The sequence below is a fragment of the Myxocyprinus asiaticus genome, chromosome 47 (genome assembly GCF_019703515.2).
Source record: "Myxocyprinus asiaticus isolate MX2 ecotype Aquarium Trade chromosome 47, UBuf_Myxa_2, whole genome shotgun sequence".
NCBI classification, from domain to species: domain Eukaryota; kingdom Metazoa; phylum Chordata; class Actinopteri; order Cypriniformes; family Catostomidae; genus Myxocyprinus; species Myxocyprinus asiaticus.
Genome location: NC_059390.1, coordinates 692504 through 717500, shown reverse-complemented (window position 1 = coordinate 717500; position 24997 = coordinate 692504). Strand labels below are relative to the sequence as shown.

Genomic DNA, 24997 nt, shown 5'->3' with positions numbered 1-24997 from the left:
GTGATGGAGTATTCAGCAGTGATTGTGTAGTATAGTGATGGAGTATTCAGCAGTGAGATCCTTTCATTGCGTGTTGAGAGTAAAAGTTGTTCTGTGTGTCCAAAAACGAGATCCACACAATCCATTTATCAATGAATAAGATCTCTTTTAATATCATTTCTGTTCTTCACAGTCAGTTGTTGCAACAAAAAACAAACATTTAAATCTAATCACACATAGCACGGATGAGATAAAGCCATTCAAGTCTCTCTCGTTAATATGCGCTCATTACAGAACTGATGGTTTTCTTAAAGAGACAGTACCGATTTTAGCAATTTAAATACTTGTAAACAGTACAAATTATGCATGTGAACAATAAATATGTAACAAAAAATAATATGCAATATGTAATTTATTGACTGAATACATGGATTTGTTCACTTTTAAAAAGCCAAAATGTGACCAAAATAATGAAAAATTAAAATATTAGTAAAATGTATATTTTCATAATGTATCTAGTTAGAAGGTCCGCTGTATAATTAACAGCATTATTTGAGAGAGAACGTCTTTCATATGCAAGCAAAAGAGGCATTATAACTTAAATGCTGTATACCCATATGAACTGAAATCGAATTAAAAGCTTGTGAATTGGAATCGAATCGGGAAATCGGTTTCAATACCCTGCACTAATCAATACAGCGCTGATTCTGAAATATCTGGATAGAGACTGAGTAACGTGTTGAATTGTGGGTACAGAAGAGTTAACAGACAGACGTGGAGAACACAAGCTCATCACACATATACACGCACACTTCCTCTACAGGAAACCAAGGAGCGCCATTTCTGCCCACTCTGCAATTTCCTTTTTTTTTTTTTTTTTTTTCCCCAATCGTCCTTCCTCTCTCCCTCCCCCTCACACACAAACACTGGCACTCACACACACTCTCACACACACTCTCACACACACCAGACAAACTCATCATTCATGCAATACTGATGTTGGTTTGCTGACTAATCTCAACCCAGACACAGACACACAGACACACCTACTGGTTTACTTGGCTGTTTAAATGTTGACATTCCAAACAATTCTATTAACGCATTTAGACACTACAGACTGGAGGTCTGCTACCCGACCCAAGCCAGATGATACCCGACAATAGGGCTGCAACTAACTATTATTTTGATAATCAATTAATCTAACGATTATTCGACTATTCAGTGATAATTGCACCGATTAATCATTAGCTCTTAACCGATTATTCAGCTTGTGCCCCGACTTGCTAACAATAGAGGACAAAATCATCTTTTATAAATACCTCTAAATGACATTCACTGAATTAAAAGGAAAAAAATATTTATTAAATTTAATTCAGTAAAACATTCACTGCAAAAAATCCTATTGTTATCAAGTGTTTTTGTCTTGTTTTCCATTTAAAATTGTCTAAAAATCTTTAAAACAAGATACAGTTACTTGAGAAGCAAAATATAAGATATTTAGACTTGCTTTAAGAGAATGTAATTTAAATATAAGTGTATTTTTTCACTTGGTTATACTTCTGCGAGTGCAGTAAAGACTAAATATACTTATATTCATGATCTATTCTCTAAAAGCAAGTCTAAATATCTTATATGCTGCTTCTCAGGTCAATGCATCTTTTTTTAAAGGAGTTTTAGATATTTATATTGGAAAACAAGCCAAAACAAAAACAAATCAAAAATGTATTTTGTTGCCGTGTATAAAGGGGTGAAGACTACCCTCTCTCACCTTTCTGTTCACTTCAATCCATCTTTAACTTAAACTCTCTTATTAATAAAGCTGCGTATTGCCAGTTTTCTTGATGATAAGAAACACACAGTGACACATATATTATGATTCAATAAGTCGCGAGTCATCACGTTATAATCTAGCTGCATTAAGCGTGTGCGGTCGAGGGATGAGCATCCCGTGACAGAGTGTGCATCAGCCGGTGCGGTTTCAACGTCTCCGCGGTAACATGCTCAACAAGTCACGTGATAAGATGCACGGATTGACGGTCTCAGACGCGGAGGCAACTGAGATTCGTCCTCCGCCACCCGGATTGAGATGAGTCACTACACCACCACGAGGACTCAGAGCGCATTGGGAATTAGGCATTCCAAATTGGGGAGAAAAGGGGAGAAAAAAAGGAACATTTGATTCCTCATGACATGCCCCCTTTAACGTAGCTTGTTTCATGCACACGCCCTCAGAAAATCTGGCGCTGTTACCAAACAAGCGTGTTTTTGCACACACCTGTGCTGTTTTTCAATTGTATATTTTATGTGAACACACTGCGCAGGATCACCACATTTGTTTAGACATCATGTCAAGTTAAAAATAAAATGCATACACGCCTGACAGACACCTGCTGCATCTAGCTTTTTTTAGCCAAGGATAACTGCTTCACTTATTAATATTCCTTAAATGACAAGAAATGGAGTTTAAGTCAGATTTGCCAATTACATACATAAATATAAAAACACATTTACACAAACACAAAACCTACACAGAACACACACAACATGACATGATTACACACACTGTATGAGTGTCTGTATGAGTGAATGAGTTGTTTAAGCTGAAACACACACACACACACACACAGGATTTCTGCTGGAAACTAATGATTCAATCAGTGTCAGGAAAACAGAGTCGGCCTCCAGCCAACACCGATTCTCGGAAGTTCAAGGCAGTTTTTTTCCTTCCTCACTACGCCCCCCCCCCCCCATCTCTCTTCATCCATCTCTCTCTCTCTCTCTCTCTCTCTCTGAAACTCAAGCTAATGCAGGTGATGTTCTCTCTGATTCATATCTATGATTATGTCACATATGCATCATCTTCTATCCTCAACTCACCTGTGGAGATGCTAAAAATGATCTCTTTTGAATTTAAAAATCTGATTGAAACTGCTAGATGAGTGTGCATCATATATACAGCACTCCTACTTTGCATTTTTCTAAATGCATGCAATTGATTAAATGACAAATTATCAGGTTAACAATTTAAGTGAAAAATGTACATGAATTTGATGAGAATTTCTTCATTTTATATAACCTTTCTGACACTGTTTATTTCCAGCTGTAAATGTCTTTGTTTTTTGTTTTTGTTTTTTTATCCCCTTTTCTCCCAATTTGGAATGCCCAATTCCCACTACTTAGTAGGTCCTCGTGGTGGCGCGGTTACTCACCTCAATCCGGGTGGTGGAGGACAAGTCTCAGTTGCCTCCGCTTCTGAGACCGTCAATCCGCGCATCTTATCACGTGACTCGTTGTGCATGACACCGCGGAGACTCACAGCATGTGGAGGCTCATGCTGCTCTCTGCGATCCACGCACAACTTACCACACGCCCCATTGAGAGCGAGAACCACTAATCGCGACCACGAGGAGGTTACCACGTGACTCTACCCTCCCTAGCAACCGGGCCAATTTGGTTGCTTAGGAGACCTGACTGGAGTCACTCAGCACGCCCTGGATTCGAACTCACGACTCAATACTCGCTGAGATACCCAGGCCCCCTGTAAATGCCAACTGATTCCCACCGTATATATTTCACAACACAAGAGCACAAGACGAGCCCCGTTCCAAGTCCTAATGAGCTGTCTGCAAGGACTGCATTATAAGGACACATCCATACTCCACACTAATCTGTTATTGTTTGAAAAAACACATTGATTTTGCTACGTTAATGCCTCTCCTCCACACTTTCGAGAACACTTTTCATTACAGCATACTTAAAAATGACGACGAGAATAAAAATGGATTTTTCAAACGCGGAGAATAGTGTGAAGCCTCCACACGCTACGTCTCCGCGGTAACGCACTCAACAAGCCACGTGATAAGATGCGCAGATTGATGGTCTCAGACGTGGAGGCAACTGAGATTCGTCCTCCACCACCCGGATTGAGGCGAGTCACCACGAGGACTTAGAGCGCATTGGGAATTGGGCATTCCAAATTGGGGAGAGAAGAAAAAAAAAGAAAAAAACAATATATATATATATATATATATTTGTGAGTGTTGTGCAGTACTGAAATTAGCAACAAGATGATATCGTACCATTTAAAATAAAATTGGTATTGCAGTATATTGCTGTACCAGTACACCACACAACCCTAATTCAATCCAATGAAATAATGGACTACTTTACCCAATATTTGTGTGCACTGCTTAAAATTTAAGTTTAACCTTAAACTTTTGAACCTGTTTTCTCATGAAAAAATGAGCACTATGCATAAACAACAACATCTAGATTAAAAAAAATAACAAAAAGATGCACACATAGAAACACAGATTCCAAGTCTTCTGAAGAGATACTTAACATAATACAAGATTATAACAACAAGATGTAGGTGAAAATGGCATATAGAAAAATCTAATTGAAATATACACGAGTAGTGTTTTAACTAGTTGAATATTTAAAGCTGAACAAGTACTCGATTAATCAATTACTGGTGCACATCCCTAGGAAGCTAGGATGCAGCTTAGGTGGGGAGTAGACAGCAAAGTAGTGCACTAGGTTTTGTGACATGAGTTCCCAGTCTAATTTCTAGTGACTAGCTCTTCATTGTAGCACACTGGTACCGCTTAAACACAACTTTGACTCCTGGTGGACTGATAGAAACTAGAGGTCGACCGATAGTGGATTTTGCCGATACGATAACTAAAGTGGTGGGGAAAATCCGATAACCGATTAATCGGCCGATAATTTTTAAAACTGATTCATAGAATGTCAAAAATGTTTCTTATTCTTTCCTTACTATGACGGACACAGACAAAGAGTCCTAAATGAATAAAATCCCAGATGCAGTTTATTGTTCAACCAAAATCACAAAATTAAAATAAGATTTGGTGCATAATGCGGGACTTTTAAAAATAATCGAGCCCAAAACACACCGGGGACTCTTATTTTGAAATGACGAAATGATGAAAAAACTATCAGCAAGTATCTCCATTGATTTTTGCTGTACCATAGTTCCAAAAAGCAACTATCGGCACAGATTAATCGGTAAAACCGATATATCGGTCTACCTCTAATAGAAACCCGTGCACACTGACTCTTCTAAATGGCATAAAGGTGGCCTATATCTTAGGAATTCAGAAAGTAGGAAATAGATATCTAACCAAGGAGAAGGGTTTATGAGTAACAGGAAAAGTAACTTCCTTAATCCTGATTAAACCATACAACAGCTGCACCGACCAGACTGGCCCAAATCTTGAGAGACCCGGCTCCCCCAGCCAAGCAGAGCTACAGAGTCCAAAGGATACAATGATTGCGGTGCAAACCAGACGTGTATTTCTGTTTTTTTTTTTTTTAAAGAGGAAACGCATGTCAAACAGATGGTTAAATATTGATCAAATGTGCCGGGACAGACGCTGGTACGGTTTCAGCATTCTGTTAACTGGAACTCGTCCAACTCCACCCGAATTATAGAGAGAGAGACTGGTTTAAACTTGTCAGTGCAGAACACACACCTACATGATCACACACACACAACACAAGTCACGTTCTCTCTCTGACAGACACAGTAACATAAGGTTTGTCTCAAGGTGGTGATATCAAGCTGAACTAGTGCCTGCAAAGGTCCGATGCATCACGCTACAACAAATGTGTGTGTTCTTGTGTAATGTGTGACACTCACGCAGGTGTGCAGGCAGTCTGGTTGGTTCCTCTTCTGTCCTGGCATTTGCCGAAGGAGGAGGGGCATGCCCGGGAGAGGAAGTGGAATTTGGCAATGGGCTGGCGGACGGGCTGAACGCACTCCTCTCCTGCTGAAAACACACACATACACACACACACACATACACACCCTCACTAAAACAGCCACTAAAGCCAGAAAAACAACATCCGTCACTGTTTCTGTGTTTGATTGGACACTCATCAGCTCTCTGAAACAGAGCCAAACCTGCAGTACTGTGTTTAACATGGGTACAGAGAGTATTTGGCATGTGTTTATATTTTAGAGAGAAACACCACACGCGTGCAGAGGACATACACATGACACACATGCCGCCACTTCACAGGTTTGCAGTTAAAAGTGAAGGTTTACATGCCATAAAATCAGAGAAACTGTCTTGCACTTCCTTGAAAATTTGTTTTTAGGCACTTTTAGGTCCATGGGGTACGCTTCACCCTATAGTGCCCTGTGAAGTGAACTTCTCTCGGTTGAGACATCCAGGATAAACACACACACACACAAAAAAGGACACAAATACAGATCTAAACCAACATAGCTTCTGTACAGAGTTCCTCCTTCTCACTTGTAAACAGCGCTGCTCGTGTGTTGCACGTGCGTCAGTTCTCGCAAGTTTCAATTGCTAAAGCGATTACGTCACACGCGAGTACCGCTGCAGAACAGAAGCATGATTTAGAGTTAAGAAGTACTAAGATATTTATCTTTTTCCCACCAAAAGATCATCGTGATCGTGTTGCATTAAAAAACCTTAATTTAACCGCTGGAGTCGTATGGATGACGTTTATGCTGACTGTCTGTGATTTTTGGAGCTTCAAAGGTCTGATCACCATCCACTTGCATTTTAAGGACCTACTGAGATTAGATATTTTTCTATTTTTTTTCTTCAAATGTGTTCTGCTGAAGATATAAAGGCATACACACCTGGGATATCATGAGGGGGAGTAAATAATGAGAGGATTTTCATTTTGGGGTGAACTGTCCCTTTAAAGCACTCCAAGGAACGAAAACAAACAATTGTTTTTGCAGAACATAACTGAAAACGGGAACTAAGTGCCTTTCCATTGTTCCGGAGTGTAAACGCTAGTTTAGATGTTGGTAACCAGTTAATAACCAGTTAATTTCATTCAGACCTTTTTTTTTTCATATTCAGTAAATTTTGGGAATTACAACAAAAAATGAGGCTTCTCTCTTTTTAGTTGAACATGATAAACATGTGCTTTGATTCTGAAGGAAAGTGCTGCATCACACATTTATTTGTCTTAATGCACGTTGTGGATGAAGTCTTCTGTGACATCCCGAAGACCTTTCAGACAACTATTATTACTACATGAACATGCACGGTTAATCCAGACACAAGGACAAATATTGAGGTAAAAAGAAAATTTCTCAGTTGTTTCCAAGTCTTGAATTATTGTTAGATTTGATGCATTAATACTGATTTGATGCTGCCGGGTTTTGCAGATCTGTAATTAAAACTAATCATTAAAATCAAATAATGAAACAATCATCAAATGTTTAGAATAAAATAATTCGTCCCGCATAAGATGACGTTTAGTCCAAACATGCAGGAGAGAGAGATTTATCTCATTCATTGATTTCAGATGGTCAGATGTATTTTGGAAATATTTGGGGGATACATTTAATATAAAGAACACATTTTGGAAAAGACGTTATTTTATATAGGCTACTGTATATATTTTGCTTGTTCTGATTTGCATGCTGATAATTCCCCCACATGGCTAATTTTCACTTATTTTGGGCTTGTTTTTCCAGACCAGGTGCCTTTTACTCTTGTGAGATCTGGCAACACTGCAACTGGTATTTCACCCACTCTTAACACAGAGAACTGTCATGTTAAAAAGAACGTTATTAACCGTTCTTTAATTTCATTATAACCGGTTACCAATTGGAAAGGAGGCAGTGGAATGCCGGAACCGGACAAAAATAAATCAAGTTTCTACTCAGAATTGAAAAAGGTTTTGTTTTTAGTCCCTGGTTGAAACATCTATGTGCTGACTGGACTGGATGTTTTTTGATGCAATATCCTCTTTGGTTATTGTTGGGCTCTACAAGGAAATAACATTTTCAAGTTTAGTTGATGTAATTTCACTTCTGTCTATCAGTGGTGATTTCAGATCCAATTTCCTGTTGAAAATGAGGTCTTAGGTCCATACAGGGTGATAGTAACGTTTGTATCGAGAACTGAAATTATTAGTCACACTTGTTTCCAGGGTAAATCTGAGAGCTGGAAAAAAAACATGTTGATTCTCTGTAAACTTCCTCAAATGCTAGCTGGCTCTCAGGACACAACATTCACTAAATGCAGATGTAGTTTCATTCAAAAGGCACTTAACGTTCACAAGTCCAGTGCAAATGAAAGCATGCAAAATCAAAACCGATAAAACCACCACTCCATGGAGTTCATTTGCATGATGCTTAATTCACTCCTTGAAGGAACAAAGACAAAAGGAGCCTTATTCCCCAACTGTCAGAAAGCTCAAACATAAACATACTGTAAAAACACCTGTGGAGCATCTGGAATATTTAGAGCAACATTTTCCAACCAAGAGAACCATTAAAATCCAAAATATATCACAGAGAATTTAAACATAGATCGTGAGAACAAATTGTGGCAGACTCTGCCTTCCCAAGTGTGACAAGGAGGAGGGCGGGTCCGGGCCGTGACTATGCATGCCCAGCCCCCTATCGGGCTAATCAGCCGAGGAGAGGGATAAGTGCAACAAGATGTGGCAGTTTGGGAGAGAGAGCTACAGGCAGCTGCCCTGTATGTGTTTATGTTTGTGTGTCTTTGTGTTTACGTTTATTAAAAACATTTTGATGCTTCGTCCAGTTCCCGCCTCCTCCTTTCCATTGAACCCTGTTACATTGGTGCCGAAACCCTGTAAGGAGGAGGTATGCGCAGTCGTGGAGTACTCGTCACTACCAACCAAAGGAGCAGCCGCGGCTATCCGCCGGGGGACGGAGGAGTTGCTGCTGACCACCTGGACGTGGAGGAATGGCCGCCGTCCATGAGGGGAGGAAGGGCTTGCTGCCAGCCACTAGGGGCGGAGGAGTTCCCTACCGGCTGCCAAACGCAGAGGGGTGTTCCATCCACCAGGGGTCGGAGGACTTGCTCCGATCCCCCTGGGGAGGTGCGGCTGTCGTCCGCTAGAGTTTGGGGAGTGGCTGAGGGCCGGGTGACAGCGTATCTGGGCGCCGGCGAACCAGGTTATTCCTCTCTCTCCTCTCTCGCTCTGCTTTGCCCTTTCCCTCCCCTCTTTATTTTTTTATCCCGGAAAGGGGGGGGGGGTATGTACGTCATGCCGGGGGTTCTCCAGCCTGAGGCAAAGGATGGAGGAGTGTGATGAGGAGGAGGGCGGGGCGGGGCTGGGCCGTGACTACGTATGCCCAGCCCCCAATCGGGCTAATCAGCCGAGGAGAGGGATAAATGCAGCTGGACGCGGCAGTTCGGCAGAAAGAGAGAGCCACACGCAGCTGCGGTGTGTGCGTTTGTGTGTCACACAAATCATTCATCAATATGAGGGTTCTTCAGGGTATACAATAGGGATGTCAAAAGTACTGGTACTTCAGTACCAAGTCAACCCTTCCAGTAAATAAAAAAAGATGCAACAATACCAGTGTTTCTGCAGTGGCAGTAGTGCCAAGCACGGACTCAATTTGATACCCGCACGCTGTCTGACTGACACAAGACTTTCAAATGCTCACACATAAATTTGACATATTTGGGAAAAATGTATTTACAATAAATCGAATTAAAATTGTGAAAGGTCCTAGTATGACTGTTAAACCGTAAAATGATGCAATTTAACTAAAATATACAGTCTGCATGTGCTGCACACTTCACAGTGAATGTTTGATGCCATTCATATGCTAAAATCACCGCATTAGGGTATAACACGGGCTGTGCATGTTGTAATAGATGACAGAACAGAGTGCTTATTCACTGTAAAGCATGTAGTGCCTGCATACTATGTTTATATAATTTAATAAACACACTTGGCCATTTAAACAACTGCTTATCCTGAGTTGTGGAGCTGCCGTCAAAAACACGCAAACTGAAAATTCTTCACATCAAAATAACAGATATATGTTTATACTGCATAGTAAAATGTAATATTCACTAAATTCACATTAATAATAATGATAATAATATTGCTTAAGCAATATGTTACAAGCAAGAGTGCTGTTGAATAATAGACGTTTTTTATCAATATTTTCATTTATAATGTGATGCTCTGGTGTGCAGCACTTTATATGAGAAAAAAAACAAAAAAAAACAATGTTGTGTTTTAGATTATGTTGTGAGAATCTTTACAGAAGCACTTTATTTGATAAAAAAGAAACAGTGTGTTGAAAAGCAATCGTTCCATTTTCATTTTATTTATCTGACCCTAACCCTAACCATATTTGCTGTGGTATTGAATTTGGTATCGAGAAATGTGAAATTTTACTGGTATTGGTACCGACAATTGAACTTCTGGTATCGTGTCAACAATCGCATGAGATTATGGAGGATATGAGGGTTTTATAGAATATGTAATAATGGAGGATTTCAGGGATCTATAGGATTTTGCATTTATGGAGGATATGAGGGAACTACTGAATATGTGATTTTGGAGAATATGACAGTTCTATAAGGTATTGGATTATGAAGGATATGAGAGATCTATAGAATATGCAGTTTAGGACATAGATCTATGGAAAATATTTGTATGGAGGGTATAAGAGTTCTATATGGTGGTGTGTGATTATGGAGCATATGAGGGATCCATACGGTATGTGTATGGAGTATATGAGAGATCTATTGAATATGATTATGGGGGATATGAAGGATCTATAGAATATGTGATAAAAGGACAATTTGACGGTTATTTAAGTAATGCGATAATGGAGGATATGAGGGTTCTATAAGGTATGTGATTTTGGAGGATATGAGGGTTCTCTAGAATATGTGATTATGGCGGTCATGAGGGTTCTATAGGGTATGCGATTATGGAGAATATGACGGTTCTATAAGGTATGAGATTATAAAGGATATGAAGGATCTATAGAATATGTGATAAAGGCCAATTTGATGGTTCTATAAGGTATGCGATTATGGAGGATATGAGAGACCTATAGAATATGTGATTATGGAGGATATGAAGGATCTATAGAATATGTGATATGGAGGACATGAAGGATCTATAGAATATGTGATAAAGCACAATTTGACGGTTCTATAAGGTATGCAATTATGGAGAATATGAGGGTTCTATAAGGTATGCGATTATGGAGGATATGAGGGTTCTATAAGGTATGCGATTATGGAGGATATGAGGGTTCTATAAGGCATGCGATTATGGAGTATATGAGAGACCTATAGAATATGTGATTACGGAGGATATGAAGGATCTATAGAATATGTGATAAAGCACAATTTGACGGTTCTATAAGGTATGCGATTATGGAGGATATGAGGGTTCTATAAGGTATGCGATTATGGAGGATATGAGGGTTCTATAAGGCATGCGATTATGGAGTATATGAGAGACCTATAGAATATGTGATTATGGAGGATATGAAGGATCTATAGAATATGTGATAAAGCACAATTTGACGGTTCTATAAGGTATGTGATTATGGAGGATATGAGGGTTCTATAAGGTATGCGATTATGGAGGATATGAGGGTTCTATAAGGTATGCGATTATGGAGGATATGAGGGTTCTATAAGGCATGCGATTATGGAGTATATGAGAGACCTATAGAATATGTGATTATGGAGGATATGAAGGATCTATAGAATATGTGATAAAGCACAATTTGACGGTTCTATAAGGTATGCGATTATGGAGGATATGAGGGTTCTATAAGGTATGCGATTATGGAGGATATGAGGGTTCTATAAGGTATGCGATTATGGAGGATATGAGGGTTCTATAAGGTATGCGATTATGGAGTATATGAGAGACCTATAGAATATGTGATTATGGAGGATATGAAGGATCTATAGAATATGTGATTATGGAGGATATGAAGGATCTATAGAATATGTGATAAAGCACAATTTGATGGTTCTATAAGGTATGCGATTATAGAGGATATGAGAGATCTATAGAATATGTGATTATGGAGGGCATGAGGGTTCTATAGGGTATGCTATTATGGAGGATATGAGGGTTCTATAAGGTATGTGATTATGGAGTATATGAGAGATCTATAGAATATGTGATTATGGAGTATATGAGAGATCTATAGAATATATGATTATGGAGGATATGAAGGATCTATAGAGTATGTGATTATGGAGGATATGAAGGATCTATAGAATATGTGATAAAGCACAATTCGACGGTTCTATAAGGTATGCGATTATGGAGGATATGAGAGATCTATAGAATATGTGATTATGGAGGGCATGAGGGTTCTATAGGGTATGCTATTATGGAGGATATGAGGGTTCTATAAGGTATGTGATTATGGAGTATATGAGAGATCTATAGAATATGTGATTATGGAGTATATGAGAGATCTATAGAATATATGATTATGGAGTATATGAGAGATCTATAGAATATATGATTATGGAGGATATGAAGGATCTATAGAGTATGTGATTATGGAGGATATGAAGGATCTATAGAGTATGTGATTATGGAGGATATGAAGGATCTATAGAATATGTGATAAAGCACAATTCGACAGTTCTATAAGGTATGCGATTATGGAGGATATGAGAGATCTATAGAATATGTGGTGGTGGAGGGTATGAGGGTTTTATAGGGTATGTGATAAAGGACAATTTGACGGTACTATAAGGTATGTGATTATGGAGGGTATGAGGGTTCCTCAGAATACGCGATTATGGAGGGTATGAGGGTTCTATAGGATATGTGGGGTCTGTTTGTGGTTCTGCAAATCGACCTTATAATGTCATTCCAAAGGGTTTAAGGTTAAAGAAGTCTAATCAACGGCATCTTTGCTTTATCAAATTTAAAGCTGTATCTCTAACATGGACAAAATCACACAACTTCATATTATAAACTCCATCACAGCTTCAGTTGAAATGCAGCTGTTTGCTCTTTATTTCATTAAAAACTGTTGTATTTTACTGTCTGGTACAGTTTACAGTACCTGTTGTTCTACATCAGCATGGCTCAACAGATATGGATTTTATTAATGCCTTGTGAAAACTGGCAGCTAGATTTCATAAATACACCGCATCTCAGAGGCTTGTTTTCTGTTCTTGTTTACGTCACGCTGTTACTAAATAACTAATGCAAACTAATGTCAAACGTGCTCATAGCTGCTCAATGTCCCAGATCGGTGATTTTAGCGCAGGTCAAAGTCTGTCCAGCTATTCTCCCCCGTGTGCGAAACTTTAAGTGTTATAAACCACAATTAAAACAAATTTAATCTGGTTTGAATGCATTTGCACAACTTTTATAATTAAGACCCCATGCACATAGTCTTTAGTAAATGTATACACGCGGTGTGGACGTGGGGTCTGTCGCTTGTTTGCTTTCAAAGCATTACTATCCATATTCTTCACACAGCACGCAAGAAATGAGCCCTAATTAATCACATCGCTCAATCGATCATCGATCAGTAATCAGAGCAAGCAACAGATGATCATGAAAACAGCGTGACAGTAAACAACCTTCCGTTCACACTTGATTACAGAAAGAAAATGCAGAATTACCTTAATGATGAGCGGCGAGGGGGAATCGGACATGTCTCGTAGAAATTCAGGAAGTTCTTGTGTTTCCACTTTCCTCTCCCTTATTTTTCCGTGAAATAAATCCGCAAAACTGTCCGCACCCGCCCGGATAAATGTTCCGCTCGCACGCGCAGGCGATGTTAATTCGCTCGCACGTCCATTGACGTCGCCCCGCGATGAATTCTTCAACTTCTTTGTTTGTTATTCGTAAAAGCGCAAACAGGGCAGGCGCTACATTGCGGCAGCGTGATGGTTAACACCTTCCTGGAAGCGTCGCTCGCAGGAGCGCAACGCAACGCGCAGCGCGGAACCTTATTGATCCGGACGCTTCGCGGCCAAATGACGTGAATTCCAGGCAGCGAGCGCGACCAGAGACAACTTAGCAGAGACGGGCCACTTCTATTAAAATTAATGGGAGAAATGGGAACGCCCACTGACCAACGGGTGTAGAAAGGAAGTCCCGCCTTACAGGTAAAAGAGCCAATCACCTTTTAGATAAAGACATCGCCTGTCAATCAACTCTAGATCGCGCATGCGCATTCGCTATACAAGCCGGGAAAATTGTGTTTTAGCGTAATATGAGGTCAAGAATAACAATTTATGATTTCACTATTGTCAGATTTTATTGCTGATTTGATATATGTTCTTTGGTCGTAATCTTGACTAACTGTTATTGAGATTTTGGTCTTTTCCCGTTCAAGTAGATATGAGCTGCACTTTCATGATTGGAAATAGCCTCCCGAGAGCGTTCCAAAGACGGCCGACAGTGGACTGACTCGCTAGAGGGACTGTGGCGCGACGCTCTTAAAGGGGAACGCTGATCATGTTCAGTCGGGAGTTAATAGAACGGCGGTCTCTTTAAACTGATACCGGATCAGTGTGTTGGTGTAACTCAGCATTTTAAAGATGACAAGTTAAACGCACAGCACTGATCCGGAATCAGATCAATAAATGAGCAATATGAACATCGGATTCGAGTGCATTGCGTCAGAAGTATTTTCAAGTCATGTCAGTTTTATATTTTTTCAAATCATCTTCATTGAAAAGTGTGATTTAACAGTTTAATAAATTGTCCATTCAATTGGCGTAATGGCCAGTGGTGTACAATGTAATTAATGCACTGAAACACCGTTATTCTGCAATATTCTGATAAAGAGCACTGAGAATCTAGTCTACATATGAAGCATAATGTATAACATTATTAGCAAGCACAATAACATTCAATATTAATATCACAGAGATATCATTAATAGAGTTCATAATGAATGAAACCAGCTCTCTTTAGTAGATAAAGTGCGACATCGGCTGCTTCACACTGGTATTACATGCATTTAATGATAAACTTTAACATACTGAGACATGAGTTCAGTATGTACATGATGATGTTGCAGTTTTGTTATCAGGTACAAGACTGAAAATAATAACACTAATCACAATAATCATAATCATAAAGAAACATAGAAAATCTTTTGAAGGGTCCATGGCTGACAAATTACTGTTTCTTTGAAAAAAGAAGTAATTTTTCAGTAATTTAATTACAGTTAAATACTATAGAGACTATAGAACAACTCTATATAAAATAATAGTGAATTCAAATCTAAATTTAACGTCTAATGTTAAAATGTTTATTTTCTAATGTAACGCTGCCCCTTTAAATTCTTTGGCTAGTTCATGAATAATTTATGTGATTTTATATAATTTATTTTAATGAATTAAAAGAACAGTTTCATGTCTATCCTTGTATTTTTCATCTGGTCGAGGTTAATCAGGGTTTTAGAAAGTAACTGGTAATAAGTAATGCAATTAATTTTCAGACAGAGTAATTAGTAATCTAATTACACTGTAGAAGATGTAATTAGTAGTTAGTAATTAATTACTTTTTAGAGTAACTTACCCAACACTGCATTCAATACATTGGATATGTAAATGTATGCTTTAGATGACACAGGCTATATAATCCATATTAAATGATTATGATAACGAAGCTTCAAAGCTAGTGTCAGATTAAGAAAAACTAAATATTTTACATGGATCTGAGTTTGATTTGCTGCTTTGAAGGTGCACTTCATATTTATGACCACCAGATAACAGTGAAGTTTACCATCAAGAAAATCCCCAGAATGAACCCAGAATAATATAAATCCAGTTTCTGTACATTTGGATTAAAAGCCTCATTGAAACTTTCTTTTCACCATCACTACAGATAGAAAGACCTTTATTGCCACATGTGAGATTGTGAAAATCTGCCTATTTCATCACACTGGATCTCTGGTCAAAATAAACAAATAAAATCCAGTCATCTTCACTGGAATGCAGCCAGACTTGATGAAAAAATTACTGTGAAAGTGCTGTGAGTGATTTCCGCCTTTTACGCAACTACATAAACCCCGCCCATCCCTTTAAGTACACGCCCTCTCTATTAAACCCCGCCCCCAAATACATGTCTTCCAAAACAAACACGTATTCTGCTTGGCTGAACCGTTTAAAGTGTCTTGTGCTTTCACAGTGACAGTGTATATATCAATGTATCAGCAACATTTATGTGTGAAAGAACAACTAATCACTTACAGCACTTTTAAGGAAACAGTTCACCCCAAAAAGAAAATTCTCTCATCATTTACTCACCCTCATGCCTTCCCAGATGTGTATGACTTTCTTTCTTCTGCTGAACACAAATTAAGATTTTTAGAAGAATATTTCAGCTCTGTAGGTTCATACAATGCAAGTGAATGGTGACCAGAAATTTGAAGCTACAAAAAGCACAGAAAGGCAGCATAAAAGTAATCCATAAGACTCCAGTGGTTTAATCCATGTCTTCAGAAGAGATATGATAGATGTGGGTGAGAAACAGATCAATATTTAAGTCCTTTTTTGCTATAAACTTTCCTATCTGCCCTCTAGATGGCAATATGCATGAAGAATGCGAATCGACAAAAACAAAGACTGTGAAAGTGAAAGTAGAGATATATTGTTAAAAATTACTTAAATATTTATCTGTCTTATGAGTCGTATGAATGTTTAATCCATGTCTTCAGAAGTGATGTTATAGGTGTGGGTGAGAAACAGATCAATATTTAAATCCTTTTTTTTACTATAAATCTACACTTTCACTTTCACTTTGTTTTGGCGATTCGCATTCTTCGTGCATATCGCCCCCTACTGGGCAGGGAGGAGAATTTCTATCAAAAAATGACCTAAATATTGATCTGTTTCTCACCCACACCTATCATATCACTTCAGAAGACATGGATTAAACCACTGGAGTCTTATGGATTACTTTTATGCTGCCTTTATGTGCTTTCTGGAGCTTCAAAGTTCTGGTCACCATTCACTTGCATTGTATGGAACTACAGAGCTGAACTATTCTTCTAAAAATCTTCATTTGTGTTCTGCAGAAGAAAGAAAGTCATACGCATCTGGGATGGCATGAGGGTGAATAAATGATGAGAGAATTTTCATTTTTGGGTGAACTGTCCCTTTAATGTTCTGCTGCACTTGATCATTCTTTGCATGTTACTTTGTTAATGATCTTTCAGCTCTTGGTAACTTTGATTGATTATGATGATGTCATGATGGAGTTATGATCGTTATGCACGTCCTGTTTACAAAGTAAAGCCCCTCCTTCTTCTTCTTTAAGTTTCGTTTCCCTTTCTTCATGTCTGTATCTACTTTCATTTCCCAGTGAATCATCCGGACTGAACTGAACTCCACTGTACTGATTCACCAGCCAGAATCCAGCAAAATGACCGAAGCGTCGATCATTAAGACTGTTTGTGCTCATAATGGATCTATGAATCATGATGATTTGCTGTCAAAATTCAGTCCCTTTGATGAAGTTATTGATAGAATCATCAACAAGAGTGAATCTTGTGCTGTTGTGTCTGTGAATGGACAGAAGAAAGTGATCATCAAAACTAAAGTTCGGCTGTGCAGAGCCCAGAACTGCTCGGGCTGTGAAAACGTACATCTGTGCAAATTTTATCTTTATGGTTCATGTCGCTTTGCTAAAGGAAGGTGAGTCTGTTTACTGTCAATGCAAATAAAGAGTTTTATACGTTCAGACTGCAACTGGATCATTTATAGCCATATTTCCAATAGTATACATTAAAGTGCTCCGTCAGTTTAGTGTAAAAGAGTTGGAAATATGATCATCAATAGGCAAATTTATAATGCAGCTCAATGTTTGAACACTTGCTGATAATAATAACCTGGTGGCCTACCATTGTAAAATCATGTAATAGGCCTGTTGTGATAGGCCTAATTATTTACAACCACTTTTAAAATACTTTGTTGTTGTTGTTGTTCCTTCAACACAGTACATATATTATCATCGATAATCACAACTGGTTGACAATTTAAAGGAATATTCCAGGTTCAATACAAGTTCAGCTTTATTAACAGCATTTGTGGCATAATGTTGATTATTAACACAAACAATTAATTTCGACTCGTCCCTCCTTTTCTTTAAATGTGTGTTCCAGTGAGACACTTACAATGGAAGTCAATGGGGTCAATAATCTGTAAACATTAAAATACTCACTGTTTTAAAAGTATAGACACAAGACATAAACAATATGTGTGTTAACATGATTTTACTGTGAGAAAATCACTTACTAACCACATCTGTGGAAAGATATAGACAATTTTACAACTCTGTTGCCATGACGACGCAAGCTGTAAACCCTAAAACAATGATTTAAACAACTTTACAGCTCAAATAATACATGAGTTTTAACAGAAGAATTTTATAAAATTATAAAGTTCACATTTCTGCATTTAAACCCTCCAAAAATTGACCCCATTGACTTCCATTGTAAGTGTCTCACTGGAACACACATTTGTGCTTTTATTAAAGAAAAGGAGGGACGAGTCAAAATTAATTTTTGTGCTAATCAGTGTTATGCTGTTGATTGAGCTATACTTGTAATGAACCCGGAATAGTCCTTTAACTGAAAGAATAAAATTAAAAAATTAAAAAATTAATTTAAATAAAAAAATTAAGTAGAACAAAAGTGGGAAAAAGAATAAAAAAGTAAATGAGTAAATAAATAAAAGATAAAACAAAATAGAAAAATAAATGTAACTAAATACGTATGCCCCAGATACAATTATGATTTAATGATTTAATTATTTATTTTTATACTCAATTTACAATCATATTTAATCAAACGACACAATGATGACACTATAGATATTACAGTTTAATTTTCTGTAAAGCTGCTTTGAAACAATGCGTGTTGTGAAAAGCGCTATACAAATAAAAATGACTTGACATTATGAAATAATGTCATAATAAAAAAAGTTGAGAGTATTAAAGGAAACAATTTAGACATCAATTTATGTAGAGTGTAAAGGCAGTGCAAACTGTAATTGTTCTAAATGCTTTTTTGTTAACATAAATAATGTTTCATCTCTTATAAGAATAGAGCAAAAATAGGCTTACTGTTGTAACGGAGTCGAAGAGACAATGATGTGTGATGAACCCAAGTGCAGTTTTATTTACAAACATGATATCCAAAAAACCATAACTCCAAACATGAACAAAACAAAAACATGAACTTGACTAGACTTAACATGACTTGACTATGAAACAACGTTACATAAACACAATACCTGACAATGGACAATGGCAAACATGAGGGTTAAATACGTGGACATGGGAGAACACATGACAATGAACACTAAGAACTCTAAACAAGATAACAAGACAATAGACCAAAGAAAACAAGACACATGAACATGGAGGGAAACATGAAATCACATGACCAGGGGACCACATGACATGAAACAGGAAATAAACTTTCAAAATAAAAGACATGAAATACATAAACAAACACATCAAACATTATACACCCCCCCCCCCCAACTAGGGGCGGCTTCCGATGCCCCAAAACATGAACAAACACATTAAACATGACATAATTCCAAAGTCCAATAGGGAGCTGGAGGGGGTCTTGAGGCATGGCTTGGCAAGACAGGGCGTGGAGCATGGGATCAGGGCAGAGCCAGTGGAAGGTGGAGCCTTGAGAGACTTGAGGGGCGGAGCCATGGAAGTCGGAGCCGTGAGAGACTTGAAGGGCAACACCAGGGAACTTGGTACCCAGAGAGTAGCCGAAGACTCGAAGGGCCAGGGTGGAGGCTGGGGGATTGAAAGACTGAGGCGGAGCCGGTGGGGCTGAGGACCAAGGCGGAGCTGTAGGGATGGAGGTCCCCGGTTGAGCTGAAGGATTGGAGAGACGAGGCGTAGCCAGAGGATTGGAGAGCCAAGGCGGAGCCAGGTGACCGACAGACCAAGGAGGAGCTGGAGGGACAAAGGACCCCGGTAAAGCTGACAGGCTGAAGGACCACAGTGGAGCCAAGGGAACGTAGAGCCAAGGTGATGTCGAGGGATCAACAGGCCAAGGCGGAGTCCAGGGCTCAGAAGGTTTAGGCGGGGTCAGAGGGTTGAAAGTTCCCCTTGCCTGATCAGGAGAACTAAGGGTGGGCACAAGGGCGGAAACTAATTCCAGCTCACATAGCCCAGTGAAAGATGGCTCTGGAACGAACGAGGCCTGCAACGCTGGTTCGTTGGCCAGAGATGAGCCTGAGACCTTGCATGGAGCAGACTGAAGCTTGGCTGTGACGTGGCATGGAGCAGACTCAGGTGTGGCTGTGACATGGCATGGAGCAGACTCAGGCGTGGCTGTGACGTGGCATGGAGCAGACTCAGGTGTGGCTGTGACGTGGCATGGAGTAGACTCAGGATCTGGGGCAAAAGATGGCGCTAGCTCAGCGACCATGACGAGGAACTCTGGCGATGTGGGACTCTGGCTCGGCAGCCATGATGTGGGACTCTGGCTCAGCAGCCATGGCGTGGGACTCTGGCTGGCTCGGCGGCCATGACGTGGGACTCTGGCTGGCTCGGCGGCCATGACGTGAGACTCTGGCTCGGCGGCCATGATGTGGGACTTTGGCTCGGCGGCCATGATGTGGGACTCTGGCTGGCTCGGTGGCCATGACGTGAGACTCTGGCTCGTTGACCATGATGTGGGACTCTGGCTGGCTCGGCGGCCATGACGTGGGACTCTGGCTCGGTGGCCATGACGTTGGACTCTGCTCGGCGGCCATGATGTGGGATGCTGGCTCGTCGACCATGATGTGGGACTCCGGCTCGGCATCCGTAGGAGTCCTCCACATAATTTTCCAGGGATCGACTCCCTTGATGAAGTCAAAGAAGCTGGATTGCTGGGTTCATTTAGGTCAGTCAGGTATTCTGTAGTCAAAGAGATGATGATGTGTGATGAACCCAAGTGCAGTTTTATTTACAAATGTGATATCCAAAATGGACATGAAATACATGAACTAACACATCAAACATTACAACTGTTAGAATATGTTACATTTATGAACATTTATAATAAAGTATATAATAAAGCAAGCTCTTTCTTTTGTGGGATCTGCCTCAAAATAACCTGCATTGAAAACTCTTGCGAGATATTATTTGTTATAAACATACTAATGTCTCTCCATAGCTGTAGAGAAAATAAATATTTGTTAAATACTTGAAAATCACACTTCAAACATCATTCAATGTTACAGGTGTGTTTGTGGTGTCAGAGACTTAAATGCAATGAATTTACATTTAATGCTATTTATTGATAATATTATCTGATTTTTGCATACATTTTGGTTGTTAAAATAATTTAGAGGGAATATCGGAAGTTACTTTTGAAGTGATTATTGTTAATATTTTTAAACAGAACATGCTAATTAAATATTAATAAAGTAATGCATAAAACACAACTAAAATAAAACTATAATACAAACATACACAATGCAATAATAAACTAACATAAATAAATGAATCAACAAATACTCACTACTGTAGCTGTTCCATTCCCCCTACAGGCGAGGCTGTCGTTTCAGTCATGATGTGATGTCAGGTCAGAATGCATTAGTTTTGTCTGCTCATAATCTGAACACACTGGACGCAAGAGAACTCTGTGTACTGTTACTACAGTCTGACAACACTCTCCTACCACCGGTATGTTTCTACTGATGGCTGGATAACTAATTTAACTTAAGTTATAATCAAGCACAAGCTTAAAAACTCATTCTAATCAGCAATAGAATAATAATTAATTCTGTTAAAAACAGAAATGGCATGGATGTCCTAAAGAGTCTTGCTTATCTTTCTGTCAGGTGTGTCATTCATATAATAATGGCACAGGACAGTACGGCCGCTGTCAGGACGGAGAGAACTGTAGGAGACTTCACATCTGTGAGAAATATCTGTGCGGGCCCTGTGAATGTCCCCGAGCTCATGATTTCTATGAGCCTCATCCACTGAAGACCCTGCAGGACAGAGGAGTGCCTACTGAACTCATGACCATCTTGAAGGAGATTTACTCAAATATTCAAGCCCTGAAGAATCTGTCCAGATACACAAACACTGATGGACAGAACAACAGAAGAGGCGCAAACACACAGAACCGAAGGCCCTCGACTACCATTACTGCAGGCAGGCCCTTCCATACATCTATAGGTAACATATCTCACCATTGCATGTTCAACTGTGTTAAATATGAGAATGGAACTGAGGAAAAACCCTAACCCTAACATGCCTGTCTGTCTGTTTGTTTTCTCAGAGAAAACGGAGATCTGCATGTATTTCATCAAAGGACACTGCAAGCACGGAGGTAAGAGCTCATCAAAGCCCAAACAAAACTCTGATCTCATATGATTTATATACAGTAGTTATGTTTTCTGACGATCTAGACAGGACCATAATCACCACAGATATGTAAACAAATCAGATCATGGGTGGGGCGTGTGGTGAGTTGTGCGTGGATACCGCGGAGAATAGCGTGAAGCCTCCACACGCGCTACGTCTCCGTGGTAACGCGCTCAACAAGTCACGTGATAAGATGCGCGGACTGACGGTCTCAGACATGGAGGCAACTGAGATTCGTCCTCCGCCACCCGGATTGAGGCGAGTCACTACACCACCACGAGGACTTAGAGCGCATTGGGAATTGGGCATTCCAAATTGGGGATAAAAAGGGAGAAAATCACAAAAAAAACAAAAAAAACAGAAAGTGTTTTCAATGGCACATTCTTAAACTCTTCTATTTGTTCTCTGTCTTGAACATTTGGTTGCATCGTTGAATCTGACTGCACTCTTGTTTTCTAGACTTGTGTAGAAAAGAGCATTCCAGCGTGCCGTATAAATGGGAAGTTAAAGAAGGATCTGAATGGACAGCTCTTCCTGACAATGAGGCAATCGAGAAAGATTACTGTAATCCTGCAAAAACATACAGGTGAAAAATTCACTCCAGAAGTTTGTTTGTTTGTTGTTGACACACTGATTGAATTTATGCTTCTTCTTTTTTTATTTTTTTATCCCCTTTTCTCCCAATTTGGAATGCCCAATTCCCACTACTTAGTCGGTCCTCGTGGTAGCACGGTTCTCACCTCAATCCGGGTGGCGGAGGACAAGTCTCAGTTGCCTCCGCTTCTGAGACCGTCAATCCGCGCATCTTATCACGTGACTCGTTGTGCATGACACCGCGGAGACTCACAGCATGTGGAGACTCATGCTATTCTCCGTGATCCATGCACAACTTACCACATGCCCCATTGAGAGCGAGAACCACTAATCACGACCACGAGGATGTTACCCCATGTAACTCTACCCCTCCCTAGCAACCGGGCCAATTTGGTTGCTTAGAAGACCTGGCTGGAGTCACTCAGCACACCCTGGATTCAAACTCGTGACTCCAGGGTTGATAGTCAGCGTCAGTACTCGCTGAACTACCCAGGCCCCCCGAATTTATGCTTCTTTTGATCTCAAGCCTTAAATGCTTGAAATGAAGTTTTGTTGTCAAATGTAATTTGCACCTACTGTCTGTGTCTTTCTTTACTAAACTGGCTGTTTTTGAACACAAGAACGCCCCCTAGGAAATGCGTCCAATGGGGGGTCAGGTGAACCCCAAACCAGCCTAATTAGCCTAGTTGTTCATGCAACCCTCCAACTAGTTGAATTTGAAATGATATAATTTAACTTGATAATTACTTAATCTGTTGATAAAATGAATAAGTTTGTTTGTGGTTTGGAAACATCTTTTCAGTCGTCTTGTGTTTAAGTTCTGTGAGCTCCAGTGTTTTCACTGTTTCTGTCTATCAAAGCTCTGGAATCAACCCGGTTTATTTCAATACGATGACCCGAGGACTTCACAGTGTGCGCCGGCTGTCTACAGTCCCATCAGTGATTCAGCCCAACTTCATTCTCACCACTGAGTGGCTCTGGTACTGGGAGAACGAGTTTGGAAACTGGATCCAGTATGCAACAGCAGTAAGTGGTTTCTGTATTGGCATACCATCTACATTTTCTAACATATACCTTAATATTAGGGGCCCAGATCAGTACTCTATTTTTTTCTCTTTCTGTATCAGGAAGTGGGTCACAGGTTGTCATCCATCACGAGTGAGGAACTTGAGCAGAAATATCAGACTGACAACGGTGCTGTGGTGGAGTTCACAGCCGGATCACAGACGTATGAACTCAGCTGCGCAGGTGTCTTTTTAAAAAATCAGGTTACTTTGAAACATGATCCTGCTTTTTATTCAAAGAATATTCTGGGTTCAATACAACAAGCACAGTCAACTGCATTGCCACAGAAAATATTTTCGACCCATTTTCGACTCGTCCCTCCTTTTCTTTAAAAAAAGCACAAATCTGTGTTCCAGTGAGACACTTACAATGGAAGTCAATGGGGTCAATTTGTGGAGGTTTAAAGGCAGAAATGTGACGCTTATAATTTTATAAAAGCACTTACATTAATTCTTCTGTTAAAACTTGTGAGTTATTTGAACTGTAAAGTTGTTAAAATCCCTTAATAAAGGGTTTACAGTGTTACATCGTCATGGCAACGGAGTTGTAAAATTGTCTATATCTTTCCACAGATGTGGTTAGTAAGTGATTTAATCACAGTAAAATCATGTTAACACACATATTGTTTATGTCTTGTGTCTATACATTTGAAACAGTGAGTATTTGAATGTTTACAGATTATTGACCCCATTGACTTCCATTGGAAGTGTCTCACTGGAACACACATTTGTGCTTTATTTAAAGAAAAGGAGGGACGAGGGGGCCTGGGTATCTCATCGAGTATTGATGCTGACTATCACACCTGGAGTCGTGAGTTCGAATCCAGGGCGTGCTGAGTGACTCCAGCCAGGTCTCCTAAGCAACCAAATTGGCCTGGTTGCTAGGGAGGGTAGAGTCACATGGGGTAACCTCCTCGTGGTCACTATAATGTGGTTCTCGCTCTCGGTGGGGCATGTGGTGAGTTGTGCGTGGATGTCGCGGAGAATTGCGTGAAGCCTCCACACGCGCTACGTCTCCATGGTAACGCGCTCAACAAGCCATGTGAGAAGATGCGCGGATTGACGGTCTCAGATGCGGAGGCAACTGAGATTCGTCCTCCACCACCCAGATTGAGGCGAGTCACTACGTCACCACAAGGACTTGGGAATCGGGCATTCCAAAATTGGGGAGAAAATCACAAAATAAGGAAAAAAGAAAAGGAGGAACG

At 39.8% G+C, this 24997-nt stretch overlaps 2 protein-coding genes across 4 annotated transcripts in view; one reads left to right on the top strand and one right to left on the bottom strand.

The window, feature by feature from the left end:
* LOC127436445 (transcription factor ETV6-like) overlaps positions 1-13811 on the bottom strand; it is a 29493-nt gene extending 15682 nt beyond the window's left edge. Inside the window, exons 1-2 of one of the 3 annotated variants that reach the window (XM_051690598.1) lie at positions 13401-13811; positions 5642-5768 (exon numbers count right to left, since the gene is read on the bottom strand). In XM_051690598.1, coding sequence (XP_051546558.1) covers positions 5642-5768; positions 13401-13433 — 160 coding nt within the window. In that variant the 5' untranslated portion in view covers positions 13434-13811. Of the gene's footprint in view, positions 1-5641; positions 5772-13400 lie in introns of all 3 variants that reach the window. The other 2 variants (XM_051690597.1, XM_051690599.1) reach the window with 2 other exon arrangements.
* A 58-nt stretch (positions 13812-13869) lies between these two features.
* The window catches only part of LOC127436566 (uncharacterized), a 53442-nt gene continuing 42314 nt past the window's right edge, over positions 13870-24997 (top strand). The window contains exons 1-9 of the mRNA XM_051690844.1: positions 13870-13889; positions 17101-17432; positions 20504-20656; positions 21306-21441; positions 21600-21942; positions 22046-22096; positions 22591-22717; positions 23586-23751; positions 23853-23973. Coding sequence (XP_051546804.1) covers positions 17161-17432; positions 20504-20656; positions 21306-21441; positions 21600-21942; positions 22046-22096; positions 22591-22717; positions 23586-23751; positions 23853-23973 — 1369 coding nt within the window. The 5' untranslated portion in view covers positions 13870-13889; positions 17101-17160. The remainder of the gene's footprint in view (positions 13890-17100; positions 17433-20503; positions 20657-21305; positions 21442-21599; positions 21943-22045; positions 22097-22590; positions 22718-23585; positions 23752-23852; positions 23974-24997) is intronic.